The 13824-nt window shown below is 33.8% G+C and overlaps 1 protein-coding gene across 1 annotated transcript in view; it reads left to right on the forward strand.

Annotated features, from left to right (window-relative positions):
* ttc21b (tetratricopeptide repeat domain 21B) overlaps positions 1–13824 on the forward strand; it is a 28092-nt gene continuing 14268 nt past the window's right edge. The window contains exons 1-12 of the mRNA XM_079880332.1: positions 1–181; positions 1404–1533; positions 2519–2629; positions 2750–2916; positions 3823–3939; positions 4373–4530; positions 7635–7719; positions 9494–9592; positions 9969–10161; positions 11594–11691; positions 12188–12388; positions 12643–12772. Coding sequence (XP_079736458.1) covers positions 149–181; positions 1404–1533; positions 2519–2629; positions 2750–2916; positions 3823–3939; positions 4373–4530; positions 7635–7719; positions 9494–9592; positions 9969–10161; positions 11594–11691; positions 12188–12388; positions 12643–12772 — 1522 coding nt within the window. The 5' untranslated portion in view covers positions 1–148. The remainder of the gene's footprint in view (positions 182–1403; positions 1534–2518; positions 2630–2749; positions 2917–3822; positions 3940–4372; positions 4531–7634; positions 7720–9493; positions 9593–9968; positions 10162–11593; positions 11692–12187; positions 12389–12642; positions 12773–13824) is intronic.

A 13824-nucleotide genomic window follows, 5' to 3' on the forward strand; every position in this document is an offset into this window, starting at 1 on the left:
ACAGCGGAGTTTGTTTGGTTACTATGATGCCTCCACTGCAAAGATGGCGAAAACGGGATAGCAAGAATCTCTGAGAGAATCGTTGTGGAAAATCCCATCTCTCTTGTATATTTTCAGGGTTGTTTTGACAGCTGCAGCGTGTGACACTATGGCGGGTGTTGATGACGAGGAGTGCACGCTTGTAAGTCATGAAATACTGTCGCATAGCACTCGTAATAGTTTTGTAGAAATAAGTTACTTGTACTAGAAGGGATGGTGAAGAAATACCAAATAAAACAACATTCTCACTGAAGCATTTGTTTCATACATTTTGATTAGAAAACGAAAAAAAAAAAAAGCCGGACATATGAAATAATAGTCAGAAAATTATATTTTCATTGGAACAGTTTATTGATGCATCAGTCTGTTATGGCTCATATATCTTGATAGAGAATATGGAGCTCATACTCGAAAAAGGAAAAAACTCCTCAGTTTTATTCCCAAACTGAGCAAAAATATGAAATTGGGAGCTGATGTTGTTATTCATATGGCCAAAAGTAAGATGAAATTCTGATTGCTTGTAATATGAATCAATGAGTGCTTTATAACAGTGTAGAAGGCTACTTGCATTCTGTAAAATGCATATAAATATCAGTTGTGATTATATCACCCAATAACATGTCTTAGTAAGATGATATTAAAATGCCTAATTTTTCATTTATTTATCAAAGCTCTGTAGTTTTTATTGTGTTGGCAAAACATTCTCTATAATGCAATGATAATTGAGAGATGAACAAATATACGTTCCTCAAAAGCCTGATGGATTCATATTTGATACTGACATTTTAATGATTTAAAAAAATGATGTATGTATTATCAAGAAAACTTACGTTGTTCATCTTGAAATATTAACAATATAAGTTATTATAACAAGTTATTCCTACATTTACTTTATAATTAAAAAAAAAAAGATTTCACTGAATAAATACACGTGAACCACGAGCTGAAGAGGGAAGATTTTACAATTATATTAAGAGGCTTTTACTTGTATAAATCAGCGTATTAAACTATCAATCAGACGACAGACGGCATGTAGTAGTTTATATGCGACGGGTTTTTCAGCAAAGTTTTGAAATAAAGGCCTTAGAAAATTATGTATAAAATACAATACAGTATGCTTTATAATTAAGTTTGCAGTGTGCATTATATGTAATATTTTAATAAATTGATAGTTGATTTTTATCTTTAAAATTGTGTTTAATAATATATGCTTTGTTGATGTATTAGGATAATTAAAATGTAGGCTAATGCATAGTAGGACTGAGCAAAATTCTGTTTTATTGTCATTGATTCAACTAATCAGCTTTGCTTTAAAGTAAGCTGATATTTTCAGTTAACCCTGCTGAATTTATTGCCAATTTCAGGCCTTGATCTTATACTACTGCCAGGAAAAATACTCCAGTCATGTTGTAGATGTTTCCAGTGAGGCTCAACGGAAGTTCAGTCATGATCCAATCTTCACATTCCTCCATGCTTATGGGCTGATCATGCAAGGTGAGGAAAACCCACCGTTTACTGTCTTTTTCAGTGATGGGGAAAGTTACTTTTAAAAGTATGCAATACAATATTGCTCTACTCCCTAAAAAAGTAGCTAATATGCTTTTTGTTATGGAAAGTAATGCTTAGTGCAAATGTAAAAGCCAAAAATACATCTGACGCTGGTTGGTCATATTATAAGGGCAACATGGCAAATTTAGTATGTCCAGATTACATTTATATTACACACGTTCATACTAGATAGCACACAATTATTAGCGGTTGTGAAGTAATTACTTATTCAAAATAAGTACCTACTCAATAGAGTATGTGATTTCGGACGCAGACTCTTACTTCAGCAAATTATGTTTAAAGTCATTTTTTCTTATTCGTATGGTTGAATGAAATAATCGATGGTCAGCAGCAAATATATTGGTTAATAAAGTGAGATTAAATACATAAAGTATATTTGTGTTATTTAACATATTTAATTATTGGAGATTTGCATAATATGAAATAATCGATGGTCAGCAGCAAATGCATTGGTTAATAAAGTGAGATTAAATACATAAAGTATATTTGTGTTATCTAACATATTTAATTATTGTTAGAATATTATTTGCATAATATTCAGAGTGTGCATTTCACTGTTTTTATTCATTTGGAGGAATACTGAATGTGCAAGTGTGATGAGTAAATGCATGTTCACATTTAGTCTAGAACTACAATAAGCATCATGTTCACACACAAAGCCTCTGTACCTTTACTCCTGATTTCTCTCCACATGGGGACAGGAGCTGTTATAAATAAGAAAACAAAGTAATTTGTGTTACTTATTTGAAAGGTAACTCAGATATTTTGTTGTAAATTTAAAAGTAATGCGTTTCTTGGAAAAGGTAATCTGATCACGTTAACCCCCAACACTGTTTGTCTTTATTTGACGTCTTGAGAAATGGTCTAATACCCTTTGCGTCTGTGTTCCTTTGTTATTTTATTGTTGCAGATCAAGTGTTGGATGCTATTCAGGAGCTGGAGCAACTGAAGGCGAGGGGAGACGTCTCTCTCTGTGTGCTCATGGCTATGGTTTATGCCCACAAGAAAAGACCAAACCCGGGTAGGTCTATTGCATCTTGTTTCTTTAAAATCATTTGTGTTTCATGGGAAAATATTTGCATACTGGGTTGAAAAGACATGAGAATGAATAAATAATGACAAAAACTTGACTTGCCTGCAGACCGGGATGTCATCCAGGAGTTGGATGGAAGGGTGAAGGAGGAGAGGAAGACGGCGAGTCCTAAAGCTCTGTATTACGCTGGCATGCTACTGTGGCTTCTGGGCCGCAACGACAAAGCCAGAGAGTATGTGGACAGAATGATCAAGATCTCCAACGGCTCTAAAGAGGTGAACTTTTCTAATGTGTCTTCTAATAAATCTATAGATTTCTGCTGAGGGAGCTTTTCATGATGGGAAAAGGCTGATCAAGTTGCCAGTATCATAGTGGTCAGTGGCATAAGTCTGATAGCAGGATAAAAATTATATGCAATAAGATGCATTTTGGGTGAAATTTGGCCCATTCAGTCATGGTGATTATAAAACACTGAATAATTTTTTCAAAAAAAATTTAAGTAAAACTTCAGGGGGCCTAAAAATAAAACCATTAAAAAAAACACACATATGTGACCCTGGAACACAAAACCAGTCACAAGTTGTATGGGTCAAAATTATCGATTTTTCTTTTATGCCAAAAATCATTAGGATATTAAGTAAAGATCATGCTCCATGAAGATATTTAGTAAATTTCCTACCGTAAATATATAAAACATTTTTTTTTGTGAGTGAATGCAGCACAATCGTGAACATAAATGAACAACTTTAAAGGTGATTTTCTCAATGTTTCGATTTTTTTGCACCCTCAGATTCCAGATTTTCAAGTTGTATCTCCACCAAAATTTTGTCCGATCATAACAAACCATACATCAATGGAAAGCTTATTTATTCAGCTTTCGTATGATGTATACATCTCAATTTCAGAAAATTGACCAATGTGACTGGTTTTGTGGTCCAGGGTCACATATTTGTTACTTGAAATAAAATGAACGTTAACTGACATAAAATAAAATAAAATATAAAAAATGTATTTTAATTCAGCAATTTTATGTAGTTTAACTTGATGAACTAAAATAACTAAAACTGAAATAAAAATTAATAAAAACTATTCAGACATAAAATAAAATAAAAGGTAAAAATATTACAAAAATGTGTTGCTTATTTAGCTGTTTGTTTAATATTGGGATTATTGTTTTGTAGGGAATTGTTCTGAAAGGCTGGATTGATCTGCGATTGAATAAAGATGCTAAGAAGTCTGGGAAATACTTTGACGAGGCCCTGAAGGAGAAAAGTGACATTTTTGCTCTGATGGGGAAGGTAACTCTATTTCTGATGACCATTTAATAATTCAGCATACAGAAATAGACAGATAGATGTTCACTTATAAGGTGTGTGCACATTTTTGATTTACATTTTTCAAAAGGTGTACAACTTAAAGGTGATGTGTGTAATTTTTTTAATGTTAAAATACATTTTATATACTATGTAGAATCAATTAAAAGTTAACATTCAGTGGCTGATATCCTGAAAAATTTGAGTGAATCTCAGCATAATCTGTTCTCATTTTACCACACACAAAATACCACACTTAAGAAATTATATGATGCATTATTTTTTTACATTGTGACTATTTTCATGACAATAATAATAAAAAAAATGTTTGTGCATAAATGAAAGGCAGTACAACAAATGCAATATTTTTTTGCAAAAGATTTTGTTTTGTAATGTTCTAATTGTGTCTTTCTGTCAGGTACAATATTATGAATTTCGTCAGAATTATTCTGGTGCTTTAGAGACCATTAACCAGGTGATTGTGAGTTACCCGTCCTTTCTACCTGCCCTGGTCAAGAAGATGAAGCTGCTGTTGACACTACAGGACTGGGAACAAACTGTTGATGCCGCTCAGAGGTAAGACTCCATTCATAACATCGCATATCTTCATCTTATTACATGTTTTTCTTGTTTTTATTGGCTCGGGTAATCTTCATGCTTTTTAAATACACTCCAAAAGCTCTCAAAGACTTTCAGAGGTGAGCTGCATTCAAGTGCGAATGGAAATTAGATGAGATTCCACGGATCTGTACAGAGAGACTGGATCATTGTTTATCTTACCCTGTCGGATGAGAGCCAGTGAGCGACAGAATAAAAGGGTCTTTTTGGCTGATCACTAAGAGCTGTACGAATGAACTCCACGGCGAGACCTCAAAGGGTCTGTGTGAAAACCAGTTCTCTCAGGTGGAGCTGGGTTGTGTCAAGCTACTTTATGTTTTTTCTCTGAAATGGCTTAAAACAGGGATTATGGTCCCTCTGAGTGAAAAATATTTAAACTAAACAGTCATTATAGCCAAACTGATCTAAATTTAGATAAATTTGTAAGATTTATCTAAATATTTAATGTAAGAAGTAAAGTAATCAAGGCATGTTTTCCACACTGTTTTCCACTAAATTAATCAAAGAATTGAAAGAATAATATTTAATCATTTTCATTTAAATGCATGAATATAACAAGTAGTAATAAACAGCTATACTTACCTACATATATTTTTATTAAAACATTTTAATACATAAAAATCCCACAAGAACTTCCACACCTATTGTTTTGAGTGACATAAACAAACTGATTTGCTTTGAAATTATTAATTGAAGTTGACAGTTTGAACTGATTCACAGAAATGAATTGCACTTAACAATTCTAAAGTCAAAAGTTTTTTTCTGTAACATGAAAACAATATAATGGATTTCTCCTGCAATGAAAGCAGATGACAGGCACATCAGTCTGAATAAAGCAGATGCTGCGTGTGATGTGTATGCGCGCATCGAGTTTATATGTATGTGCGAGTGTTTATAGGTGTATATGCATGGAAGTTTATATGTATATGCGAGTGTTTATAGGTTTATATGCATGGCAGTTTATATGTATGTGCGATTGTTTATAGGTATATATGCATGGAAGTTTATATGTATGTGCGAGTGTTTATAGGTGTATATGCATGGCAGTTTATATGTATGTGCGAGTGTTTATAGGTTTATATGCATGGAAGTTTATATGTATATGCGAGTGTTTATAGGTTTATATGCATGGCAGTTTATATGTATGTGCGAGTGTTTATAGGTGTATATGCATGGAAGTTTATATGTATGTGCGAGTGTTTATAGGTGTATATGCATGGCAGTTTATATGTATGTGCGAGTGTTTATAGGTATATATGCATGGAAGTTTATATGTATGTGCGAGTGTTTATAGGTGTATATGCATGGCAGTTTATATGTATGTGCGAGTGTTTATAGGTTTATATGCATGGAAGTTTATATGTATATGCGAGTGTTTATAGGTTTATATGCATGGCAGTTTATATGTATGTGCGAGTGTTTATAGGTGTATATGCATGGAAGTTTATATGTATGTGCGAGTGTTTATAGGTGTATATGCATGGCAGTTTATATGTATGTGCGAGTGTTTATAGGTTTATATGCATGGAAGTTTATATGTATATGCGAGTGTTTATAGGTGTATATGCATGGCAGTTTATATGTATGTGCGAGTGTTTATAGGTATATATGCATGGAAGTTTATATGTATATGCGAGTGTTTATAGGTGTATATGCATGGAAGTTTATATGTATATGCGAGTGTTTATAGGTGTATATGCATGGCAGTTTATATGTATATGCGAGTGTTTATAGGTGTATATGCATGGAAGTTTATATGTATATGCGAGTGTTTATAGGTTTATATGCATGGCAGTTTATATGTATGTGCGATTGTTTATAGGTATATATGCATGGAAGTTTATATGTATGTGCGAGTGTTTATAGGTGTATATGCATGGAAGTTTATATGTATGTGCGAGTGTTTATAGGTGTATATGCATGGCAGTTTATATGTATGTGCGAGTGTTTATAGGTATATATGCATGGAAGTTTATATGTATGTGCGAGTGTTTATAGGTGTATATGCATGGAAGTTTATATGTATGTGCGAGTGTTTATAGGTGTATATGCATGGCAGTTTATATGTATGTGCGAGTGTTTATAGGTTTATATGCATGGAAGTTTATATGTATATGCGAGTGTTTATAGGTTTATATGCATGGCAGTTTATATGTATGTGCGAGTGTTTATAGGTGTATATGCATGGAAGTTTATATGTATGTGCGAGTGTTTATAGGTGTATATGCATGGCAGTTTATATGTATGTGCGAGTGTTTATAGGTATATATGCATGGAAGTTTATATGTATGTGCGAGTGTTTATAGGTGTATATGCATGGCAGTTTATATGTATGTGCGAGTGTTTATAGGTTTATATGCATGGAAGTTTATATGTATATGCGAGTGTTTATAGGTTTATATGCATGGCAGTTTATATGTATGTGCGAGTGTTTATAGGTGTATATGCATGGAAGTTTATATGTATGTGCGAGTGTTTATAGGTGTATATGCATGGCAGTTTATATGTATGTGCGAGTGTTTATAGGTTTATATGCATGGAAGTTTATATGTATATGCGAGTGTTTATAGGTGTATATGCATGGCAGTTTATATGTATGTGCGAGTGTTTATAGGTATATATGCATGGAAGTTTATATGTATATGCGAGTGTTTATAGGTGTATATGCATGGAAGTTTATATGTATATGCGAGTGTTTATAGGTGTATATGCATGGCAGTTTATATGTATATGCGAGTGTTTATAGGTGTATATGCATGGAAGTTTATATGTATATGCGAGTGTTTATAGGTTTATATGCATGGAAGTTTATATGTATATGCGAGTGTTTATAGGTTTGTGAGTTACTAAAAAGTTCCCTCAAATAAACATTCAAAGATGTTTAACAATGTGTGGTGTTCATTTCAGAATAAAGTAATGATTACTATAGATATTCAAAATCTAAATGTTCTGTAAAATTTGCTTTATATAAAGACATGAATGCATGTCTCAGAATATCTGTTTTACACATAAACATACTTTAGTGTAAATTTTCTGATTCTTTCATCTTCTCAATTTTCCAGGCTTCTCCAACGAGATAAAAATAACCTGGAGGCTCTGAGGATGCTGGCCCTGCACTCTCTCTGCAGGGAAGGAGACGTTGCAGAGGTATGATATACGTGTGTTTACACAGATCAAATGCCAGAAACGTTATTTATTATGGACTTAGATAGTCTCCGTATGATTCACAAATACCTATTCAGTGGATTGCAAATAAAAAGAGAGCATTGCTTTGAATTTTGTTCCTTTCTAGTCATCACATTTCAATGTGGCTTAAGTCCTTCATAAAGGACACATTGCTCAGAAGAGTCTGGATCATTCTGAATCATTTATAGGGGTTTGATTGCATATGTTGGAAATCCAGCCAGAAGAACACTGCAGTAGTCCAGCCTAGAAATGACAAGGGCCTGGAGTCCTGGACGAGAAGTTGTGTTGCATGCTCAGTTAAGGAGAGCCTGATGTTTCTGATGTTGTACAGTGCAAACCTGCATGATCGTGCTGTGGTCTTTGAAGGTAGCTGGATGATAAAGTTGTGCTGTACTGACAGGGTTTCTGGGAAGACGAGAAACTCTGTCTTTGCTCGGATGAGCTGTAGGTGATGTCCTTTCATCCATGCCGAGATGTCCGCCAGACAGTCTGAGATCCGTGCAGATAACATGGGATCGTCTGGTTTAAATGAAAAGTAGAGCTGTGTGTCATCAGCATAGCAATGGTAGGAGTAACCATGAGCCTGTATAATGGGTCCAAGTGATGTAGTGTAGATGGAGAAGAGGAGAGGTCTGAGAACTGATACCTGAGGTACCCCGGTGATCAGGTGATGTGTTTTGGATGCCTCCCCTCTCCAGGCAACCTTGTACAACCTACCTGTGAGGTCATTTTCAAACCAGCAAAGTGGAGTTCCTGTGACGCCTGATGATTAACAGTGTCGAAAGCTGCAGATCTAGCAGAAAGAGAACTGATGATTTGGGATCAGCTTTTGCAATCCATAAAACTTCCATAACCGACAGCAAAGCAGCCTCGGTTGAGTAAAACCTGATTGGTTATAGTCCAGCTGGTTCTGTGAAAGGAAAGATGATACCTGGTTGAAAACAACTCGTTCAAGTGTTTTTGCTATGAATGGGAGGAGAGAGACAGGCCTGTAACTTTCTACTAGTGAAGTGTTTAATGCAGGTTTTAACTTGAATGCTGTGGGAAAAGTGAAAGAGAAAGAGGAAACGGATTCTTACTGAGGTATGATTTAAATTAAGGTGATCACAAATGTGTGATTTTACAAATGCAGATTTAACATTTTAATTTGTAAATGATAAATCAGATGAACCATTTCATTTGTGAACCATATTTTGTGAATTTGATTATGCATTAGGAAATACATTATAATCAAATGTTTTGGGTCAGTTAGATTTTTAAAAAAAGAAGAAAGAAATGAGTACTTTTTTTCGACAAGAAGGCAATGAATAAAAAGTGACCGTAAAAACATAAAAATAAATTTACAAAAGTTCTTTATTTCAAGTAAATGCTGTTCTTTTGAACTTTCTATTCATCAACAAATCCTAAAACATGATGTTTCATGGATTTCACATATTTAGCAGCACAATTCAGCATATTAGAATGATTTCTGAAGGATCATGTGACACTGAAGACTGGAGTAATGATGCTGAAAATTCAGCTTTGCATCACAGGAATAAATTACAAATTTAAAATATATTCAAATAGAAAAGAGTTATTTTAAATTGTAACAATATTTCACAGTAGTACTGATTTGACGGTATTTTTCATCAAATTAATGTAGCCTTTGCGGGTCGGTAAGATACAAACATCTTGCCTACCCAGTAGTGCATGTGTTTTTTTTTGTTTCTTATTCATTTTCTTTCTCTTTTTACAGTCTGTTAACCAACTATCAAATCTGATCAGTAATCTGGACATTCAAGAACTGAACAATCCGGAGCTCTTCTACAGGATGTCTTTAGCGTTCACTCGAGTGGTAATACTCAGATTCTCCAAGGACACTCAACTACACAAACAGATTAAAGTCATCACCACTTAAGATTCATTTTCACTTGAATGTTAGAATCCTTTGAATCACACACCCGCTGGCTTTTGCCACACGCTGTGATATATAAACTTCATATAAATGTGATTCACCCCTATATATGACATTAGAGGGAGAAAAGACATGCTGCAAGACATGAAACGATTCACAATGACCTTCTGACATCTGGCATGTGTAGAAGTAAAACAATAATCAATGTATAATATGATTCAATGGGAAATAACGCATTTTGTGAAAAGTTCCTGTAGGACAAAATAAGTGATGCTGCAGGTAGATGTAATATTGTGAATATTTGATCACTCTGCAGTGTGGAAGAGCTGAGAAGATTCTTCAGCACACTCACAGGATGGTGGAGCGGGCGTTTACACAGGCCTCGGGCGACTCTGAGCTGGCCACAGAGATGGGCTACCAACTGGTTCTGCTGGGAAGGGTGAAAGAGGCCATGAAATGGTACAAGACAGCAATGACTCTCGATGAGAGCAGCGTCCCTGCTTTGATGGGTGAGAGCAGTTTGAAAGCCATAAGGAAAAATAAATTAATACTTTTATAAAATATAAAATAAGTGCATGGGTCACATTCAGAGTTGTCATCATTTTTTAAAATAAATGCACATATGTGACTCGCATATTCTATATTAATTTACAAAGTGGCAATCGTAAACAGCCTACACTTACACTGATGAACTATGAATGGAATACATTTTATTCAGATTTTAAATGTTGAGTTGTAGGAATATCTTTTATTATTGCTGTTGCCATCATGTCATAAAAGCAATGCCACTCAAGATCCTGCATTCGCATTGTGCCTCAGAACATGCTTTGCTCATGCATGTAACTAAAGTGAGCGGTTCAAATCAAACCATCTATTAAAGAATGTTTCAGTTTCTAATAACTTAATCAGATGATTATCTAAGATCAGTGTTAACTAAAACTTCTAAACACAGGGTTCCTATGCAGTTTGGAAAAGTATGGGGTTTGGGAGTCATTTCCAGGTCTGGATAGGTATGGAAAAATATTGTTTCCTGACTATTGACCCTATTCAGTTTTCTAAAATATAAAATTAAGAATTAAAAAAAAAAAAAAAAAAAGTGTTATCATAAAAGCAGAGTGTTTTCATGGCAAACGTTTAGTGATCCTTTAGGGATTGTTAAACACAACTGAATAAATTCAAGGCACACATTTTCATTATGCAAGCTCTTTTACCATAAGCAAGTCTCTTTTGAACTTCACTAATCGAATGTGTGTGTGCCACTCAAACCAGCAACAGATAAAGGAGCAAACAATCTAAATCAAACTGCACTTTTTTTGTACTTTCAACATCAAACCACAATTACAGTATCAAACCGTGTGAATATATGCAGGTTATAAAGCGTTTTAGTTTTGTAAGCATGTCATCACTTCGAGAAAACCAATGAAAAAACCTGAGAAAATCAGAATATTTTCAGATGACTGTACTATATAACAAATGTAATGCTGAAAATAATGCTGTATGAACTATTTAGGTTAAATATGGTCTGAAAAGAGTGGTTTAGAAATTTGAGTCTGGAAAAGTATGGAAAATGTGTAGGAACCTGAAACTATCAAGGATTGTTTTAAGCAATTGAAATAAATCTTAAATAAAATAAATATGAATATCAGATAGCTGATTTAATTTAGTTTGAAGTACTACAATTACTAAAACTGAAATAAAAATTAAAGCTAAATTGAAATATTCAAAAACTAATAAAATTTACTAAAGCACAAAACAAAATGACTACAATTAAAATGAAATCTAAAAAACATAAAAATAAAGCCAATTTAAAATATAAATAAATACTAGAATATTATATAAATAATACTAAAACATGTCTGTCTAGGATGCCTGATGTATATTTTTAGAAAGAGCATTAAAATAGCAGAAAAGAGCATTGTTTCTGGTTTGTTGTTTGTGCAGGTATCATCAGGTGTCAGCTCATGGAGGGACACTTAGAGGACGCAGAACAGCAGCTGGAGTTCCTCACTGAGATCCAGCAGTCCATTGGCAAATCAGGGGTGAGAGAGCATTTACATGACATACTATCTTACTTTAAAAATCAACATGAGCTCTCGAACAATGTTGCACGGACTCTTTCCAGAATTCCTTTCACAGAATGAAATAAGAGATAAAGAAAAGTGTTTTTTGTAGACTGTTTATCTTTTGACTCATATTCAACAGAGACCTGGTTTATTAATCCACTTATGCTTTGTTTACCCGTTAAAGTCATCCAAAGTACATAACAGGGCCTGTTTACACAAACTGAGGCCCTTGTCGGGCAGTTTAGCACACATTTACACAAATGCACATCTGCTTAGCAAAAAACAGCTGCCATGTTGTATTTGTAGAGGAACAGAATTTAGTAAAAACGAAACAAAAAAAACATTTCTCTTTTATTTTGAGCTTTAACTGAGGAATTAAACCGCACAAGACATTAGTGAACCGACTCTTTAGCACATGACATATTAAAGCACGTGATAAATAGATCTTTTAACGTGTGTTTGTGTGTGTTAGGAGTTGCTGTTTCTGCGAGCGCTGTTGGCTGTGAAAAAGCGGCGGCCCCCAGACGAGGCCACCAACTTGTTAAACGACACAGTGGACACACATTTCTCCGCCCTGCAGGGTCTTCCTCTCAGCGTCGAGTACTTTGAGAAGCTCAACCCCGACTTCCTGCTCGAGATCGCCAAGGAATACCTGGCACTGTCTCCCGCCAAGGTCTTCCCTCCCATGCGCTGCCTAGCAAGCCATCAGAACACTCTAGTAGCTGTTTAGCAACTACCTTGCAAAGCAATACCAAACACCCTGAGATTTCTATTAATTGCCTGTCAACCAATCAGAACACTCTAATAACTGCCTTGCAAGGCAATAGCAACCACCCTTAACACACTTAGCAACACACTAGTGATCAGACAGAATAGCCTTCATTCGTTCCTGTTGTAGTTTGTTGGCTGATGTTGTTCTCTGTGTAGCCTCCAGCTCCAGGTCAGCCTCCTTCACCTCAGCTGCTGCACTGCGCGTCTGTGCTGGACACAGTGGTGAAAGTACTCCCTGGTCTGCTGCAGGCCGGCTTTCTAATGGCCAAAGTCCGATTTCAGTCAGGTGTGTGCATGTCTGATTGAGATTTTCTGAGAAGTCTGATTTTATTGGTTTCTTTTATTTTACAAGCTGAAATCAAATGTCATGACATTGTTGGATTGAATCTAATTGGGTGTATCTCTTAAGCTTTTCACTTCCAGGCAGATATTTTATTATCTTTGAGATACTGTTGTAGCTTTTATTTATATATATATATATATATATATATATATATATATATATATATTTATTTATATTTATATTTATATTTATATTAAATATATTTATATTTATATTTATTTATTTATTTTTATATTTATTTATTTATATTTATTTATTTATTTATTTATAATTAGTTTTTATTTTTGCATCTTCTGTTTTTGTATAATTTTGTTGTGTTTTTGTCATTGTTATTAGTTGTTTTGGTTTTTTAAATGTGTATATATATTTTTGTAATTTTTAATTTCAGTTTTTTTAATTTTAGTTTTTTTAGTACAAGTTAAACTAAATGGAAATAAGACATTTTGCTTTGGCAGCTATAGCTAAAATAAATTAGTTTTAAGTTTTTTTCATTTAACGTTTATTTTATTTCACTTAACAAAAAAAAATTTTAATGTCATTTTGACGTTATAATTTCATGACAAATAAGCAAATAATTTCCTTGAAAGTATCATTATCATAAAGAAAAAAAAAATCACATACACAAATTGCAAAGGGTTTTATCAATCATTTGTTTTACTTGCTGGTTAATTTAAATTGAATAATAACTGTTACAGTAATTTTGGGAAGTAAAAAAAAAATCTAAACTGTTTTAATAATTTTGCCATGCAAATAATAATGTTACAATGCAAAAATGGTCCTAAAAATCAGCTTAATAACTGTTCTTCATGCAAAATATGATTATTTGTTTGCTTTTTTGGTCAATTCACCCAGTTAGTCAGGCTTGTGCTCTCTTCATATGTTGTCAAGTCAAGTAACCTTTATTTATATAGCACATTATACAATACATTTTTCAAAGCAGCTTCACATTAATAACAGGAAAATAAAATTCAATGATGCAAACAGAATTCAATTCT

This window comes from Squalius cephalus, assembly GCF_949319135.1.
Source record: "Squalius cephalus genome assembly, chromosome: 9".
Classification (NCBI taxonomy): domain Eukaryota; kingdom Metazoa; phylum Chordata; class Actinopteri; order Cypriniformes; family Leuciscidae; genus Squalius; species Squalius cephalus.